Source organism: Oncorhynchus nerka, linkage group LG2, assembly GCF_034236695.1.
Source record: "Oncorhynchus nerka isolate Pitt River linkage group LG2, Oner_Uvic_2.0, whole genome shotgun sequence".
Taxonomy (NCBI): domain Eukaryota; kingdom Metazoa; phylum Chordata; class Actinopteri; order Salmoniformes; family Salmonidae; genus Oncorhynchus; species Oncorhynchus nerka.
Window position 1 is genome coordinate 67,810,302 of NC_088397.1, and position 18,134 is coordinate 67,828,435.

The following is an 18,134-nucleotide window of genomic DNA, read 5'->3' on the forward strand; positions in this document are numbered from 1 at the left end:
AGAACAAGTGGGGATGTTCCTGTGACACCAGGGACTGAGACAGTAGTGGGAATGTTCCTGTGACACCAGGGACTGGGAGTATGACAGATTGGGACAGTACCTCAGAACCAGCGCAGGTCTAGTAGGTGAGCAGCCTCTAGTAAAGATGAAGTTAAGCATATTGCTTGCATAAATCATTTAACTGGTTCAACTGGGAATCATTCAGGCTTTTCAGTCATCCCTCTAAAGCAGACAGTTCATAACGCAGTTGGGACTTAAATCACATCGACAAGAGTGTCACTGAAAGTGCTACACAGCACCGGTTTTATACAAGCGCCTCTTTATTCACATCAAAAAAGACAATGCTATGACTACCTACATGCAGAAAAACATTAAAGGGATACCTCAGGATTTTGTAAATGAGGCCCTTGCTCTACTTCCCCAGAGTAAGTCTACAGGTATCTAAGGTTAGTTAGCATTGGTTCGCAAAACTACCCCTAAATTCCTTCATACCAACCAGACCTAAAAATGGTATCCACTAGTTCAATCGAACTCCGGGGAAATAGAGCAAATCATTGCCAAAATCTCTAAGTATCCCTTTAAGCATAATGTTTTGGGGCCAATACTTGTTCTAGAATACTGTCAATTCACAATGACCGGCCGTTGTTATAAATGACAAATCGACAAACAAGCAGAAACAGTCATATCAAAGCATTATATTCACAAAGCTGAGTGTTGGTGACAGCCTTGCTCAACTTGCCAACCGCACAGCAAGCCAATTAGGGACCGAGCCCCCCCTCCCCCAAAAAATACAAAATATATTCTGGTGCGCTCATTAAAGGTAACATATTAAATGTATTTTCTTTTAACACTTAAAATCATAAAAATCCCAATTCATAGATGAAAATGTTGACCCATTGTCCAAGTATCCACCATGAGTAGTCAATCAGTCAGTCTTCTGTCCACTCAGTCCTGGCGAGTCTGTCCCAGTCCCGGTGTTGCCCATGGGCGACAGACAGTGCCCAGTCATTGTGCAGTGTCATGGTCTCCATTACGCATCAGAGCGGAAGCTGTCGTGTCTTCACACGAGCTGCACAGATGCAGCCAGGAGATAACCCTGCAGGTACTGGAGGGCCTCAGCATTCAGGCTGGTGCTCAACATAGAGAGGACCTGCCATTGGGGAGAAGAGGAGAGAGTCACTCATCTGTCAACTACTAAAATGTAAGCATCTATATACACTACACAAAATAATCAACTATTTGCAGTCTAATCATGTACCGCTGCAAGCATGGGTTCGAATCCGACCCACTGCTCTTTCAGCACTCTCGCATCTACATTTGATATGACTTGACTGGGTATCAAACCCCACACCTTCCAATCCCAGAGCAGACACTAACCACAGGTGGTTTAACTTCTACACCATTTTGTTTTGAACTCTGCTTAAAACTGAACGTCTGACTCATATGAAGCGAGTAGAAGATTGGAACGCAAGGTGGATGTGCCATCTCTTGTAGTCTTGCTGTATAGATGTTCCTGATAATAAGGAGTGATTTAGCCAAGAGCCCCAATGCCTCTAAACATAGCCCATAGTATTCATGCATTTCAATATATAACCTTACCCGCCCAGGACAGGCAGTGGATAGCTTGTGGAGGGACTGCGCTAGCAGGATCTTGGGGTTGCTGACAGCGTCGCCGATGGGGTCGTGCTCCTTCTTCCCAGCAAAGGCCAGCTGGGAGAAAGCAGTCTGGTAACTGGCTGTGTCCTCAATGTCAATGAAGTGCTCGTCGTCAGGGATGCTGTCATCCTCTGGCAGCTCAAACAGACCAATCAGGGCCTGGAGCAGGGGGGTCCTAAAGAATAAACAATTTAGCAGACCATTAATTTACTAGAAACACTGAAAAGTGTGATAATACTTCAGGACCGTTTCTCACCAGAGTTTGGTGTACTCTGTGTCCATCATTGCCGGGCACTCAGTGAGGATCTTGATGATGCCCACAGCACAGATCTTCTTCTCCACTGGGCCAGACACCTTCTGCACCTCTGGAATGACTATCTTCTCCAGCACCATGCCAAACATCCTACAAGAGAGAAGACCCAGTACTGAGAATACCTGCGCATGACTATCAGAATAATTACGGACTATGATTAAACTTCCAGGCTTATCCTTTCACCTATGACATGGTTGGCCTTTAAAACCAGAAGGGAGAACTGACTGGTTTGTGTTCAGCGAGCAGATCTGCACACTTAGCTTTAAGGCTACACTAATGAACATATCAATGATGGAAAACACGTCAAACATGTCAGTCTCATTTCATCTGACAAGAGACTTACTTTGGCTGTATGCTGTCAAAGATCTCCTGCAGAGCAATGGCTCCATACTGGACACCATACAGATTGATAAAAACCATGAAACCTATGGAGAAGAGGACCTTTGAAAATGTGCAGCATTGAGGAAAGATCAGAGCCACACTATGTACATTTTGAAACTAGACTAATACAACCAGACACTGTTGTTATGCGAGCATGACAAAGACCAAGAGGATGTGTGTGCAGTTTCAATTATACTTCAAAATAAACAATGTCAACATTAGTTTTAAGCTGTACTCACTCTTGATGAACTTGGTCGTTTTGGAGCTCTGCAGTCTCTGGAAGAGGAGAATGAAGATCTGTTTCCTGTACTGAACAATGGACTCCCTGAGAAAGAGATAGCAAGACAACTCATGATACAGCCGCCCTAAAAATTACATACAAAGTCCTTAATTTAGTTATCAGATAGACAGGTGGAGGTGGTCGACTCACGTAGGCATGTGCTCTATGATGCTGTTCATCAGGTAGAAACCTTGGTGGTCATTGGCCTTGGAGGCTATGAGCTTCTGGAAGACTCCTAGCAGACCAGGCTGTACGGGGAGAGCAGTTTAACGGCAGATTATCACAACTAACCAATTGCACACCTCAGTTCAACTAAGACTGGTAGGTTACAGAATATTATTTACAGTAAGAGTCCTATTACCACCAACATGCCCCCAGATGTTACTCACTATTTTGTCAGCAGCAGAGCTGGCTATGGTGGCAGCCCCCTTCTCCAGGTAGGCCTGAAGCAGGCGCACCAGAGGGGGGATGTTGCCAGTGCGTTCCCAAAGCACGGGCTGCAGCAGGTGGGGGAACAGGGCCATGTAGGAGTTAGGGATGGAGCTGGTGTGGATCTCCAGAAGCAGAGACATCACCTGGAACACGTAGGGCACAAACTCTGCAACAGAAGGGGGGAAAGTTGATGTAAGAAGGTCAATGTGTAGTTTGTCAAGCTTGCATACATGCAGTTCAGAGGATTGCTCCACAAACCCTTCAGAAGGGGTGATGTCAACACTAATTTTAACCTGGTAGCACCCCACTTCCTGTTGAACGAGGGAGAGCTTGGTTTGTTGTTTTGGAAAGTCCATTGAAAAAGTTGTTACTAGCTAGCTACCTTTTTTAGTTAGGATACCGAAATACAGTTGGCATCAGTAGCTGGGACCACTATGTGTCCAGTGATACTACCTGATCCTGTAACGCTTAGAGAATATCTTATGTCAAGTGTTATTGCAGTGTTGTGGTTGCAGGTTCACCTGGCACATCTAAAGTATTTTCCTTTTGTGGTGTTACTATAGGCCACCAAGTGAAATGCTTGATAGTGTATATGTACCCATTTCCAGCACCGACAGAGATGGCCACCCTGGATCCTTGTTATTCTAACTTCCGCGATGCATATAAGGCCCTCCCACACCTCCCTTTCGGAAAAGCTGACTACGACTCCATTTTGTTGCTTCCAGCCTACAGACAAACTGAAACAGGAAGCTCCTGCGCTCAGGTCTGTTCAACCAATCTGATACCACGCTTCAAAATAGTGTCGATGACGTGGATTGGTATATGTTCCGCATTGCGTCAAACATTGACGACTACACCGATTCAGTGAGCGAGTTCATTAGCAAGTTCATTGGCGATGACGTACCCACAGAAACTATTAATACATTCCCAAAACAGAAATTGAAGGCGCGAACCACTGCTTTTAACCAGGGCAAGGTGACCAGAAACATGACCTAATACAAACAGTGTAGCTATTCCCTCCGCAAGGCAATCAAACTAGCTAAGCGTCAGTAGAGAGAGGTATGTGGCAGGGCCTACAGTCATTCATGGATTACAAAAAGAAAACCAGCCCCGTCGCAGACCAGGATGTCTTGCTCCCAGAGACTCAACTTCTTTGCTCGCTTTGAGGACAGTACAGTGCCACGGCCCGCTACCAAAAACCTGTGGACACTTTACTGCAGCCGACGGGAGTAAAACATTTAAACGTGTTAACCCTCGCCAGACGGCATCCCCGGCCGCGTCCTCAGAGCATGCGCAGACCAGCTGGCTGGTGTGTTTACTGACATTCAATCAATCCTTATCCCAGTCTGCTGTTCCCACATGCTTCAAGAGGGCCACCATTGTTCCTGTTCCCAAGAAAACTAAGGTAACTGAGCTAAACAACTCCCACCCCGTAGCACTCACTTCTGTCATCATAAAGAGCTTTGAGAGACTGGTTAAGGACCATATCACCTCCACCTTAGACACACTCAAATTTGCTTACCGCCCCAATAGATCCACAGACGACGCAATCCCAACCACACTGCCCTACCCCATCTGGACAAGAGGAATACCTGTGAGAATGCTCATTGACTACAACACCATAGCACCCTCCAAACTCGTCATCAAGCTCGAGACCTTGGGTCTCGACCCCGCCCTGTGCAACTGGGTACTGGACTTCGACGGGCCGCCCCCAGGTGGTGAGGGTAGGTAACATCTTCACCCCTCATCCTCAACACTGGGGCCCCACAAGGGTGCGTTCTGAGCCTTCTCCTGTACTCCCTGTTCACCCACGACTGCGTGGTCATGCACGCCTCCAACTCAATCATCAAGTTTGCAGACGACACTAGTGCTAGGCTTGATTACAAACAATGATGAGACGGCCTACAGGGAGGTGAGGGCCCTCGGAGTGTGGTGTCAGGAAAATACACTCAACGTCAACAAAACAAAGGAGATGCTCGTGGACTTCAGGAAACAGCAGAGCACCCCCCTATCCACATCGACGGGACAGTAGTAAGTTTTAAGTTCCTCGGCGTACACATCACAGACAAACTGAATTGGTCCACCCACACAGACAGCGTGGTGAAGGCGGCGCAGCAGCACCTCTTCAACCTCAGGAGGCTGAAGAAATTTGGCTCGTCACCAAAACACTCACAAATTTACAGATGCACAATCGAGAGCATCCTGTCGGGCTGTATTACCGCCTGGTACGGCGACTACTCCGCCCACAACCGTAAGGCTCTCCAGAGGTAGTGAGGTCTGCACAACACATCACCAGGGGCAAACTACCTGCCCTCCAGGACACCTACACCACCCGATGTCACAGGAAGGCCAAACATTGAGTGGCTGCTGCCATACATGTAAAAAATGTATCACTAGCCACTTTAAACAATGCCACTTAATGTTTACATACCCTACATTACTCATCTTCTATGTATATACTGTACTCTATACCATCTACTGCATCTTATCTATGCCGTTCTGTACCATCACTCATTCATATAACTATGTAGATATTCTTCATCCCTTTACACTTGTGTGTGTATATAAGGTAGTAGTTGTGGAATTGTTAAGTTAGATTACTCGTTGGTTATTACTGCATTGTCAGAACTTTACATTAGTCATTGGGTACATCATACGAAAAACAGAGAAATCTTAAATAAGCACTTAATTCATGTTCAAATTCACAACATAACATACATGCATTTCATCATTCAGTCCTTTAGGAAATAACATCTGGACGGTGAAAATCCCAAAACATTCCCTTCTACTCAGTATTATTGATATCACCTCCCCAGTCTGAAATCATAACTTTCTATGCCACAAATCTAAAAAAAGTAGAAATATCATGCTTCAGGTCATTGAAATGTACTGCGACTGGATAATCCCTGTAGTTTCTCCTGATTGAACTTGTGTTCACTAATTCTCTGTTGAGAACGAGAGGTTTTACCGACATAGCAGAGCCCACATGGACATTTAATAATATAGGTGGAACACATAATAATGTCATTTATTTGGAACCGTTTTCCTGTGTGTGGGTGGCAGAAATATTCACACTTCATCATATTGTTGCACTGTGCGCATCCTCTGCATTTATAGCTACCATTTGGCAGAGGGCGTAAAAGGGCTTGGCTGATATTATTTTGTGGCTTGCAGTTGGCATGAACCAATTTATCGCGTAAATTGCGCTCTCCTATACACAATAAGTGGTGGATTTTGAAAATCAGCAAACCTCCCACTTTTATATGTAGTTGTGAACATTACAGAGTTTTCTTTAACGGGTCTTTTATTTTATTTTTAAACAGTTTGTGTTTTTTCCAATGCCAAATTAAGAGCTTCATCCACACATTGTGGCTCATAGCCTCTTAGAAACCTAATCTTCGCTGCGTTTCCTAGATAATCCTCTGTGGAGTGGCATCTACGGCGCAGTCTGAAAAATTGGCTTCTTGGAAGTCCCCTTTTTAATGGCTCAGGGTGGAAGCTGTCCCCTTGTAATATAGTATTTCTGTCCGTTTCTTTTCTATACAGAGTTGTAAACAGGGTTCCATTTGATTTCTCAATCCACATAGAGGTAATGAACACGTTGAGTGTCACGTTCAATCGTGAATTTGAGATTAAGGTCAATGTCAATCTGACAGCTCTTTTTCAGTTCCTTCCCATATGCAAAAAAAGTCAATATATTGATACCACTTCAGGACTTTGTTAAAAAATGGATTGTCATTGTTAAAACATTCTTCAAAAAGACCCACAAAGGTTAGCATAACTCGGAGCGAATGTGGAGCCCATCGATGTTCCATTCGCTTAGAGGTAGTATTCACCATCAAACTAAAATAGTTATACGTCAAAACATATTCAGCTCTAAAATAAAGTTTGTTGGTGGATATTCATTAGTATCTCAGTCTCCCAAATAGTGTGCTAGTGCTGCCAGCCCCCCCACATTGGGAATGCTGGTATATAGACTCGACATCTAATGTGACCAAAGTACAGTCTTCTTTTAAACCCGTTATTGGTGAGATCTTGTTTATGAAGTCTATAGAGCAGTCTTTTACATATGATGGCAATGATTGCACATGAGTTTTAATAAAAGTCTACAAAGTTCAACAATGGCTCTAGCATTGAGCCTATTCCTGCAACCACTGGTCTGCCTGGATAGTTGCCTTGTGTTTTAGGTTTGTGTAATTTCGACAAAATGTACAAGCATGGACGTATGGCACATTTGCAACAAAGATATTCAGATTCAGGTTTTGAGATGGTGTTTTTCTTCATATGATGTACCCAACGACTAATGTAAACGTGCCATGTCCTCATTGTGATTTTACAGACGTGTTTCATAAGTCTTATTTATACACTTTCAGAATATTTATGAAATGCACATTGATATATTTGGGAGAACTCATTTGTTTTCCCCTTTGCCTTCAACCCCATTCAAATGTGTAGAACGGATGTGGGAGGGGCTAGGTCTACATAAGGGAACAAATGTAAAGAAATCCACAGAAGCTCTGACGAAGGCCGATACATAAGCTTATTAAATATCAGTGATACTATCAAGAGTAGTGTGCAGTTTCCTTTTTCCTTCATCTTGTTCAATTGTTGCCATGCACCTGCAAATTAGATTATTCAGATGTGCGAGTACGTTTTGAACTTTGAAAGAGATGTGGCAAAAGTGGCTAATAATTCTGACTACACATCTCACTGCACATTTTGAAATGATTTGACTAAAAGCAGCAAAAATAAACTGGATGTATAGCCAAGATCAATGGTATAAAGAATGATGATATGGGGGGGGGGGGGGGGGGGGGGACTTTAAATTATGGACTGAAAGACAAATTCAACTCCCATCTATCATTGAATCAGATGGCTTATTCATCACAAAACCTTTTGATATTGAAAATTAATTGAAGGATTATTTCATTGGCAAAGAAGACAGACTCCGGCAGGAAATGCCAACAATGGAACAATGACCCATCATACTCATGCATTTTTATTTATTTAAAGAAAAGCATTGTAAGGTCCAATTTTGGCAATGTAGTGTGGGATAGGTGGTACCGAGGACGGTAGCTGACTACAGCCACTCCTATCTGTCATATTTTTTAATCTGAGCCTAGAGGAAAGTGTTTGTCCTCAGGCCTGGAGGGAAGCCAAAATAATTTAGCTAACCAAGAGGGGCAAAGCGGCCTTACCTGGTTCTAAGAGCAGACCTGCCAGCTCTTAGCTAACTGTAGGGGAAAAAATGTAGTTTGACCAAATACAATGCTATTTCTCTGCAAACATAATAACTGACTTTGAGCATGCTAATAGAGAAGGGCACTCAACATGTACTGCACTGACACAAATGACTGATGATTGGTTGAAAGAAATTGATAGCTGTACGGTTAAATTTCAATGCAGCCTTTGATATTATTGACCATAAAAGGTAGAGAAAAAGTATGCGTTATGGCTTTTCAACCACTGCTCTGAATCCACAATATGGCAATCTATCGAAAGAACTGAGGGTTTTATTTAATTGAAGCTTCTCCTATGTCAAACATGTAAAGTGTGGTGTACCGTAGGGCAGTTCTCTAGACCCTGTACTCTATTCTATTTTTTTACCAATGACCTGCAGCTGGCATTAAAAGAAGGCATGCGTGTCCATGTATTCTGATGAGTCAACCATAGCTAATGAAGTCACTGAAACCCTCAGAGTTGCAGTGTGTTTTCAAATGAGTGGCCAGTAATAAGCTGGTCCTGAACATCTAACTAAGAGCATTGTATTTGGTACAAATCATTCCCTAAGTTCTAGACCTCAGCTGTATCTGGTAATGAATGGTATGGCTGTTGAACAAAATGTTAAGACAAAATGACTTGGTGTTACCTTAGATTGTAAACTGTCACGGTCAAAACATATAGATTCAATGGTTGTAAAGTTGGGGAGAGGCATGTCTGTAATAAAGAGATGCTCTGCTTTTTTGACACCACACTCCACAAAGTCAGTCCTGCAGGCTCTAGTTTTATCTTATCTTGATTATTGTCCAGTCATATGGTCAAGTGCTGCAAAGAAAGACTTAATTACCAAACCTGGATTGAAAAAACAAATAAAGCAACACCCCAAGGCACAACACCTCACCCAAATGTGACCTACTTGTGTGAATGTACTGAGGTGTAACTGATTGATGCACACATGTTAATGTTTTTAAATGTACATTTTTAAAAGTATTTTTTTGTTATGTGTCGAACCCCAATAAGACTAGCTATCGCCATTGTCATCGGCTAATGGGAATCCCAATAAATAATAATTTACCTTCCACTCACTTTCCTAGGCCTGTCCTAAGATGAGCAATCTTATGCTTAACATGGACTGCTGTAACCTGCTTTTTAGGGTAAAGCCACATACCCTGTACGTCATTCTGTAGGATCTCAGTGAAGACTGGGAAGAGGGCCTCCTCAAAGCTGCCCACAGTGGTAGGGTTGGCCTTGCAGGTGATCCGGATAGACAGGCACAGGGACTCAAACAGGTAGTGATTAAAGTGAGGCTTGCTGGGGTTCTGAAAGAAACACATGATACCGGTATATACAGCTGCCACTTGGACACAATGTAAGTCAGCTCATGTGTGTATGCATCTACCGCACAGACAAAAGGGTGTGACCTACCTTGCTAACTAGGAGGAGCTTGTGAGTGAGCTGGCCAATCAGTGTGGGGATGTAAGGAACAATGGTCTCCTGCAGGAGGGAAAAGCTGCGCATGATGGCTGGAAGAGAATGAAGGAGATGTCAGGTTAGAAAACAAGGCTCGCATACTCTAAAATAAAATATAAATATTTTTATTTTTTTAAACCATTGCCCACATAAGCTTAAGTAGCTATTTATGCACAAAAGGATAGTTATCCTAGGATAGATAATCATCCTATCCGCAAAAGGATAATTAGACATATCATTAAAGCTATTTAAGTTATTAGCAGAGCAGTTAACCCTCAAACTCCTGTACCTTTCATGATATATTCGTTCTCTGATGAGCCAGGCAGAGCCAGGGCTTTGAACAGGTTGTTGAGCAGCTGTTCCGTGAAGGGGGCCATCTCTGTAGGAGTGATACTGAAACACATTGTGTAGTGTTGGATAAGATTAAGATAATCAACTATAGACTTAACGTAGCTGGGTAACTACTCACAGTGTGGAGTTGTTGGGGCCCCTCATGGTAAAGAGTCTCTCCAGGGCGTGGGCAGCGTAGGTGTGCTCAACTGTGCTCTCCGCCTGTAGGTGGGCCACCAGCAGAGGGACAGCCTGCAGCAGCTGCTCTTTGGGCAACTGGAAGACAAGAGGGGACAGAGGAGGACTGGATATTCACAGGCCCCTCAAAGTGTTGATTTCAACCTTTAAGTAGGCTGAACTCATGACAGTGAATTTTCAGAGGAGAAGAAACAAAAACAAACCTGACTCCTGAAGATCATGACGTATTTGATGGCATCAGCCTTCAACACTGGAAACTCATTGACTAGAATAGAACAGAGTAAAATCATGTTTGATAAAAGTGCAGATAAAGCAATCCACAGCTGTGACAATGAATTCATTAATAATTTGTTTATCCGTTCAACTTTATATGTACCGTTTTGGGAATTGAGGTCTGTGAGAATGTGGTTCACAAAGAATTCTGTGAGGTTCACCAACTCGTTAGCCTGGGTGATACCATGCTTAAAAAGATACACATTTTACATTACTCAATGTCTAATGCAATCATGTTTATAATCCAGCAATGTTACACAAACACACCCAAATACAAAAGGAATTATAACCATACCTTCGCTGTCTGAGCTTTAGAGGCCAGAGATGTGACCAGGTAGATGGCAGCATCTTTGTGCTTCCAGTTCACCACTGGGTTCTTGGCATACTCCCCCAGCATGGAGTTCACATAGCCAGAGAAGATGGCTGTGACCGGGCCCTCAAAGAACTTACAGAGACCTCTCACTAAGTCACAGGCAGCCCTGCGCCGAGTGTCTATGTCTGTAGGGAGGAGACCGAACAGAGGGGTCAACAACCGTATGCTTAAACAATACTCCAGCTCATTTTTGGGTTATTACCTGATCCTTCAAGATCTCTTCGGATATATTCTTCAGAGTTATCCTCAAAGGCCTCCTCATCAGCACCTGAAACCAAAGAAATCTATGCATCTGTACCAGAGACCATTATGCAGATATCTGTCATTAAAGTACAATGCCATGTATTAAATACCCATTCATGCCCAAGACACTATTTCAGTCTCAACTCACTTCTGAACTCCATGTTGGGCACAATGACCTTCTCACAGATACTGGTGAGTGTGTTCTGGTCCTCAAACAGATGCTTGTAGTGGGGCCTTTCACACACAGATGCCAGGAACTGAATAGCATTGCTCACAAGCTATATCACAAAACAAAAAGGAGCAAATGTATTAGCAGGCCATACATGATCTATTGATAAGGTACATGAATGTATCATCAGCAGCCTCACCAGGTCGTACTTGACCTCCTGGCCTGCGGAGACCAGCAGGTTCCAGATAGCAGTGACAAAGCGAGGCAGGTAAGGCTGGAACTCTTCATCGTACTTCTGGGCGTAAAGAGCAGCGTTGTCACAGATCTGAGATTTGAGCAGCTCCAGAAGACCTGCCTCCTCTTCATCCTGTTGGGTGAAAAAGACAAGGTTATCAAAGATTGAATCAACTGATGTAGTAACTTGAATATTTTACAAGTGAAAGTCCACTCACTTCTGTTTGTAGTAGCTTGTTATCCAAGGTCAACAAGTTATGGAAATTAGACATCCAGGTCTCCATGTTGTCCTCAAAAAACTCAGGAAGGTCCTGTGAAGGCAGTGAAAGTTGGAAGGATGAGATTACTTTTACTCCAGTGAAAAGAAGCACATGAAAATTCAGCAACATGCAGCATGTCCTTGTGGTCATAAAGCAGATAAGAGACACACCTGGAAGTTGAGACTGTAGAAGAGTTTTGAAATCAGAGTAAGGGACGAGAAGAGGATCTTCAAAGCGTTGATGTCCGTCGCATGGGTCTGACACAGCTCAATGGTGGCCTGAGAAACAATATACATGAATAACAGACAATGACTTCCCATGTCTCAATAATTTACGTCCTACAAACTAAAAGCAGGCGATGGGCAGTACCAATTTCATAAACTGTTGTTTTTACTTGAAATATATTTAAATTGTTAGGGTTGATTAACTCTGTAAACCTTGAAGAGTTCAGTCAGTGGACTCGCAAACGTGTCCAACACCAGTTTAATCTCCAGCCACAGCTCATTCGACTTAAACTCGTGACGATACCTGGAAAAAAGAAGATCAGTGTAAACATCTTTAAAAACTAACCAAATACATAATTTACTATTACACCCATCATTAGAGGACTACGTTCATGCCCATGGTGATTAACCTCTTGAAAAGTGAGTGTGCGGTCCGGAGCACTCCGTTAATGATGTGGAAGTCTCCGCTCTGGAAGCGGGTCACCATCTCTGTCAAGAGGTCCGGCCACTTCATAGGGAAGTCCTCTCTGCCGATGATGCTGATGGCATCACTCAACTGTAGAAGAACAGTAAACACTTGAGTAAAACTAATACATATGGAAATGGCCCTTTTTATTGCGTAAAAGGATTATCCTAAAGGATTGTGAACTCATGTAGATGGATTCCAAGAACCTCTGATTAAAGTAATTCAAACCAGCACCAGCTCACTGACTTTATGTACAATAGGTTGACAGGTAACAGGTCTTGCCTCTTGTGCAGACATACCTGTTTCTGAATCTGTTCAGGGCTGCTCAACATCAAATGTACAATGTTGGCCTTGATAGTGGTTCGGTCAGGATCTGAGATTTTGTTTGGTTCATCTTCAATCTGAAAGCGATATTAGGATACAAAGTAGGACTTGTCATGCCAACAATACCTGCACAACTCATAACACTTCGATTTGTTCCAATATTCAGGCAACCACTAACTTACTATGCGCCAGTTTCTCTTGATGTAGTTTTTAAAAGTGACCGCTGCACACACCCGGATCACGTTGTCTTGAGATTTCTCCAATAATGTAAGCAGCAATATTGGGTAGTTCTGGTTCCCTTCAACTGACTCAAGAAACTTTTCAGCTGGAAGAAAATAGGGAAATAAGAATATTCCAGTCAAGCAACGGGAAATTGTACATAATGCCCAAAGTATGCATGTTCATACCAAGACTGATCAGTGCATGGGTGTTTTAAATTAACATGCATTCTACTCTGAGCTCCCATACCTGGACGCCTGACTGATTGATCCGGGTCCAGAGTTTTGCGCATAAATTCTGTGAGTGTCTGAAGGTTTCCATCATTCAGCTCCATGGTGCCCTAGAAAAAAAGTCAGTCATTACATTAGACATAGTGATAGTCTCAACTAGATGACTATTAGCTGATAAGACACAACTTTTTATTTAGTCACATTCACAGGGTAGCAGATTTAGTTTCAGTGTACAGGGAAATACTTAACTGCCGAGCTCCAACAGTGCAGGTGTGAATGATTGTCTTAACTACAAGTTATACAAACAAAACGATAGAGGTACTTATTGTCATTCAATGGAGTCCCCAGCTACCCACTTTCTAATCATGCGCAGTAACTTCACACCTACCCACTAACATTTCACCGCACGACGACGACACCTGAAGGCATAGATAGTTGTATTCAGCCAATCAATTTGACTAAGTCAAGCAAGCTAGCCTTGCATCATCTTTGTGCTCCAATGGAATTCGTTATTTTCCAGAGGTCAGAAACTTTATCCAATCACAGTAAATTTGGGGCGGGACTTGGAGGTTGCAGTTACTCACTAGCTAGCAATTTTAGCACTGTACTCTGGCATGGTGCTCATTCAACAATACTTACGTTTCACTAGTTTATAACTGTAGGATAAAAAATATCAAACACTAGTTTCAAGAATATAAAACGTAACTACCGAATGACTGAACATGTTAGCTAGCTAAGTTACTTAGCTAACTAATAACAGGCTAAACTAGCCATGGCTGTCTGGTAGGCTAGCAGTACTAGCAAAAATAGCCTAAATGACAGCCATGCCATGGCTAACTTAGAACGTCTTCTTGCGCGCTAGTATCTGATGCGCGTGTTACATTTGGGCGAATTAGTTAACGTTATCTAGTTCTGAAATAATTTCCTGTAAAAAAACTGCCTATTCTGTAGTGACCTCGTGGTATAGTACTATCTGTGAATGAATATTCTGCAAGTAACTAGCTAGCCATTTACCTAGCTTGCTAATGCTAGTTACTTAACTTACCAAACTAAATTATCCACGATGGGAAAATTAGAAATGGCTACCGCAGTTTTATATCTCTACAAACTAGCCAACAATGTACATGCATGTGAAATTTGATAGAGCGATGAGATTACTAAGAGCGCTCATACCTTCTCTTGCTTTTGTTGTCTCAGCCGGCGTCTGTGCTGTTATTCGCTGCTGCCGGACGAAATTGCTTTCAAAAATCTTAAACCACTGGGCGGTCTGTGCACTGGGCGTGCGCAAACAAGTTTGGAAAACCACGCTGGACAAGCCCCTGCGCACTTAAAAAGAAGGGATGGGCATGGGCGAGTGTTCGGACGAGATTGTATATACAATATGGACTAATGAATTGATTGATCAAGTATGTTCACCTAGTCATTGGGATTGTTCATCGTGCCTACTGCCTGATCTACAAATCACCTTCCATCATAAATAACTAGCCTACTCATCATTTGTAGAGCAGTCGGTCAGTGACAATTTACCAAAGATACATTACGGTTTTGATCCTCATAGTCAGGTCATGGAAGACTGCAAGGCTGCATTTAGACAGGCAGCTGAATTGGGATCTTCTCTCACTAATTGGTATTTTGGCCAGTCACATCAGATCTTTTCAGCATTGATCTGATTGGTTCAAAGACCAATTAGAGAAAAAATATCAGAATTGGTTAAACCAGCCTAATGGAACAACTTAAAGAAAAAACAATGTATGTTGGTTCCCCTTCTCTTTTCTTGTCTGGTGCAGAGTCACCAGACTCAGTGGATTCCCACTGCCCACTAGAATGTTCCATATTGTAGTACACAGCCACTAAATTAGCAGTCAAGAACAAGTCCCTTCTCGGCATTTTTTATGAAAACGTTTATCCATCACAGAAATATTAAATACAATAATGCACTTGTTAGAACAATTAAAATACAAACACAAAACAGCTTGAACAGAGTAAGCAAGCTAATTTAACCATTCTACAAACAAATGCCCACATTTAACGTAACATAACAAAACAACATTTACACATTTTCAAATGAGCCTAACCCCCTTTCCTGTCTGACAGTGTCGGGAGCAGTGGCTCAGATATCCTACTGGTTGTTCGTCTGGCGGATGTTCAGTGTATCACGCAGCATCAGGTCTTGTAGACGCCACAGTGAGTCTGCCATTGTGGAATGGGCGCCATTGCTCTTCAGCCAATGGGACAACAGCCGGCTCTCCTGCTCCTTGGTCATTCGCACATCTTTCTTTCGAGCTGCTGAAACATTCCCACATACACAACACATACATACACAAGGTTATTAGGAAATAGTACATTTATTTTTATTTAACTAGGAAAGTCAGTTAAGAACAAATACTTATTTACAATGATGGCCTACCAAAAGGCCTAAGGGGACAGGGGCCTGGGATTAATAAATACAATATAGGACAAAACACAAATCACAACAAGAGAGACAACACTACATAAAGAGAAACCTAAGACAACAACATAAGGCAGCATCACATGACAACACAGCATGGTAGAAACACAACATGGTGCAAATATTATTGGGCAAAGTCTACAGCACAAAGGTCAAGAAGGTAGAGACAACAATACATTATACAAAGCAGCCACAACTCAGTAAGCGTGTCCATGATTGAGTCTTTGAATGAAGAGATTGAGATAAAACTGTCCAGTTTGAGTGCTTGTTGCAGCTCGTTCCAGTCACTAGCTGCAGCGTACTGAAAAGAGGAGCGACCCAGGGATGTGTGTGCTTTGGGGACCTTTAACCGAATGTGACTGGCAGAATGGGTGTTGTATGTGGAGAATGAGGGCTGCAGTAGATATCTCAGAGAGGGGGGGGGGCTAAGAGGGTTTTATAAATAAGCATCAACCAGTGGGCCTTGCGACGGGTTTACAGAGATGACCAGTTTACAGAGGAGTATAGAGTGCAGTGATGTATCCTATGAGGAGCATTGGTGGCAAATCTGATGGCTGAATGGTAAAGAACATCTCGCCGCTCGAGAGCACCCTTACCTGCCGAGCTATAAATTACGTCTCCATAATCTAGCATGGTGGGGTGAAAGAGGAGCAATTACAATAGAGGAAACCAAGTCTAGATTTAACTTTAGCCTGCAGCGTTGATATGTGCTGAGAGAAGGACAGTGCACCGTCTAGCCATACTCCCAAGTACTTGTATGCGGTGACTACCTCAAGCTCTAAACCCTCAGAGAGGTAGTAATAACACCTGTTGGAAGAGGAGCATTCTTCTTACCAAACCATATGACCTTTGTTTTGGAGGTGTTCAGAACAAGGTCAAGGGTAGAGAAAGCACATACTGTACATTCATGAAACACTATGCAGGCGAGGACAAATTATACTACTGTCTGTATATGTTTTTTCTGTTGTTCAAGAAGGTAATTTACTGATACATCAATCACTGAAATATTGTAAAAGTGATTTGTAGATTTGTTGGGGTGTAAATCACTTTCTTTCAGTGATGAGTGTTCACCTGAGAGAGTTTGGTCCCACTTGCTGATGATGGAGGACTCTGCATTAAGTCCCTCAATGTACTTCAGGTATGCCTCTGAGTGAAGCAGGCGCCTAGGCTTGGTTGGAGGGTCTACTAATAAGGGTGTTGAGGGCTGCTGGAAGGCAGGCTGGCCCTGTCTTGGGTAGGGTGGTGGGGCCTGCTGTCGGGATCAATCATAAAAAGAAAACAGCGTCAAGGGCCTCTTTACTCATTCTCAAATACAGATGTGAGTAATAAAATAACAAGCATTTACAGTCTGTGCTTTTCTAATATACAATTGTATAGACGTGTAGATTACCTGGATTCCGTAGGCTCCAGGAGCACCCGTGTTGACACCGGCAGTGAAGGTATTAACATAAACAGTCAGAGTGCACCAGGACACAGCTGTTCAATAGGGTCTGGCTGCCACAGACGCTGTGAGACATATGAGCTAAGACAGGATGTTGAATTGTGCCAGAGAGGATTGTGGGTAACTGCAACCAACAGCACAGGTGGTGAAAATACATTAAGAATTATAAAATAGATACTAGTTAGCTAGTGTGTACTACCTAGCTAGTGTGTAATAGCTAGCTGCAAAAGCAAGTGGTTAACATAACACTGTGGACCAGAGCTAGTGCACCGAATGGTACACTACACGACCAAAAGTAATTGGACACCTCATTCCAAAATCATGGGCATTAATATAGAGTTGGTTTTCCCTTTCCTGCTATAACAGCCCCCACTCTTCTGGGAAGGCTATCCACTAAATGTTGGAACATTGCTGTGGGGACTTGCTTCCATTCAGCCACAATAGCAATAGTGAGGTCGGGCACTGATGTTGGACGATTAGGTCTGGCTCGCAGTCGGCGTTCCAAGTCATCCCAAAGGTGTTGGATGGGTGTGCAGGCCAGTCAAGTTCTGCCACACAGATCTCGACAAACCATTTCTGTATGGACCTCACTTTGTACACGTGGGCACGGCTGATACAGGAAAGAGCCTTCCCCAAACTGTTCCCATAAAGTTGGAAACACAGAATCGTCTAGAATGTCATTGTATGCTGTCGTGTTAATATTTCCCTTCACTGGAACTAAGGGGCCTAGCCAGAACCATGAAAAAACATTATTCCTCCTCCACCAAACATTACAGTTGACACAATGCATTCAGGCAGTTAGCGTTCTCCTGGCATCCGTCTGCCAGATGGTGAGGCGTGATTTATCACTCCAGAGAATGCGTTTCCACTGCTCCAGAGTCCAATGGCGGCGAGCTTTACATCACTCCTGCCAACGCTTGGCATTGAGCATGGTGATCTTAGGCTGCAG

The 18,134-nt window shown here is 43.1% G+C and overlaps 1 protein-coding gene across 1 annotated transcript; it reads right to left on the bottom strand.

The window, feature by feature from the left end:
* Positions 1-276: 276 nt before the first annotated feature.
* On the bottom strand, positions 277-14,814 carry LOC115140187 (exportin-2-like). Its single transcript, XM_029678379.2, has 25 exons — positions 14,469-14,814; positions 13,315-13,405; positions 13,029-13,171; positions 12,822-12,923; positions 12,467-12,612; positions 12,270-12,360; positions 12,003-12,110; positions 11,791-11,883; positions 11,538-11,705; positions 11,318-11,447; positions 11,129-11,194; positions 10,849-11,051; positions 10,657-10,741; positions 10,484-10,545; positions 10,222-10,358; positions 10,042-10,145; positions 9,708-9,805; positions 9,451-9,601; positions 3,020-3,228; positions 2,781-2,878; positions 2,590-2,675; positions 2,313-2,394; positions 1,913-2,059; positions 1,600-1,831; positions 277-1,150 (listed from the first exon to the last, which is right to left on the bottom strand). The coding sequence occupies exons 2-25, from the start codon at positions 13,397-13,399 to the stop codon at positions 1,061-1,063; spliced, it is 2,916 nt and encodes a 971-aa protein (XP_029534239.1). The 5' UTR covers positions 13,400-13,405; positions 14,469-14,814; the 3' UTR covers positions 277-1,060.
* Positions 14,815-18,134: the final 3,320 nt, after the last annotated feature.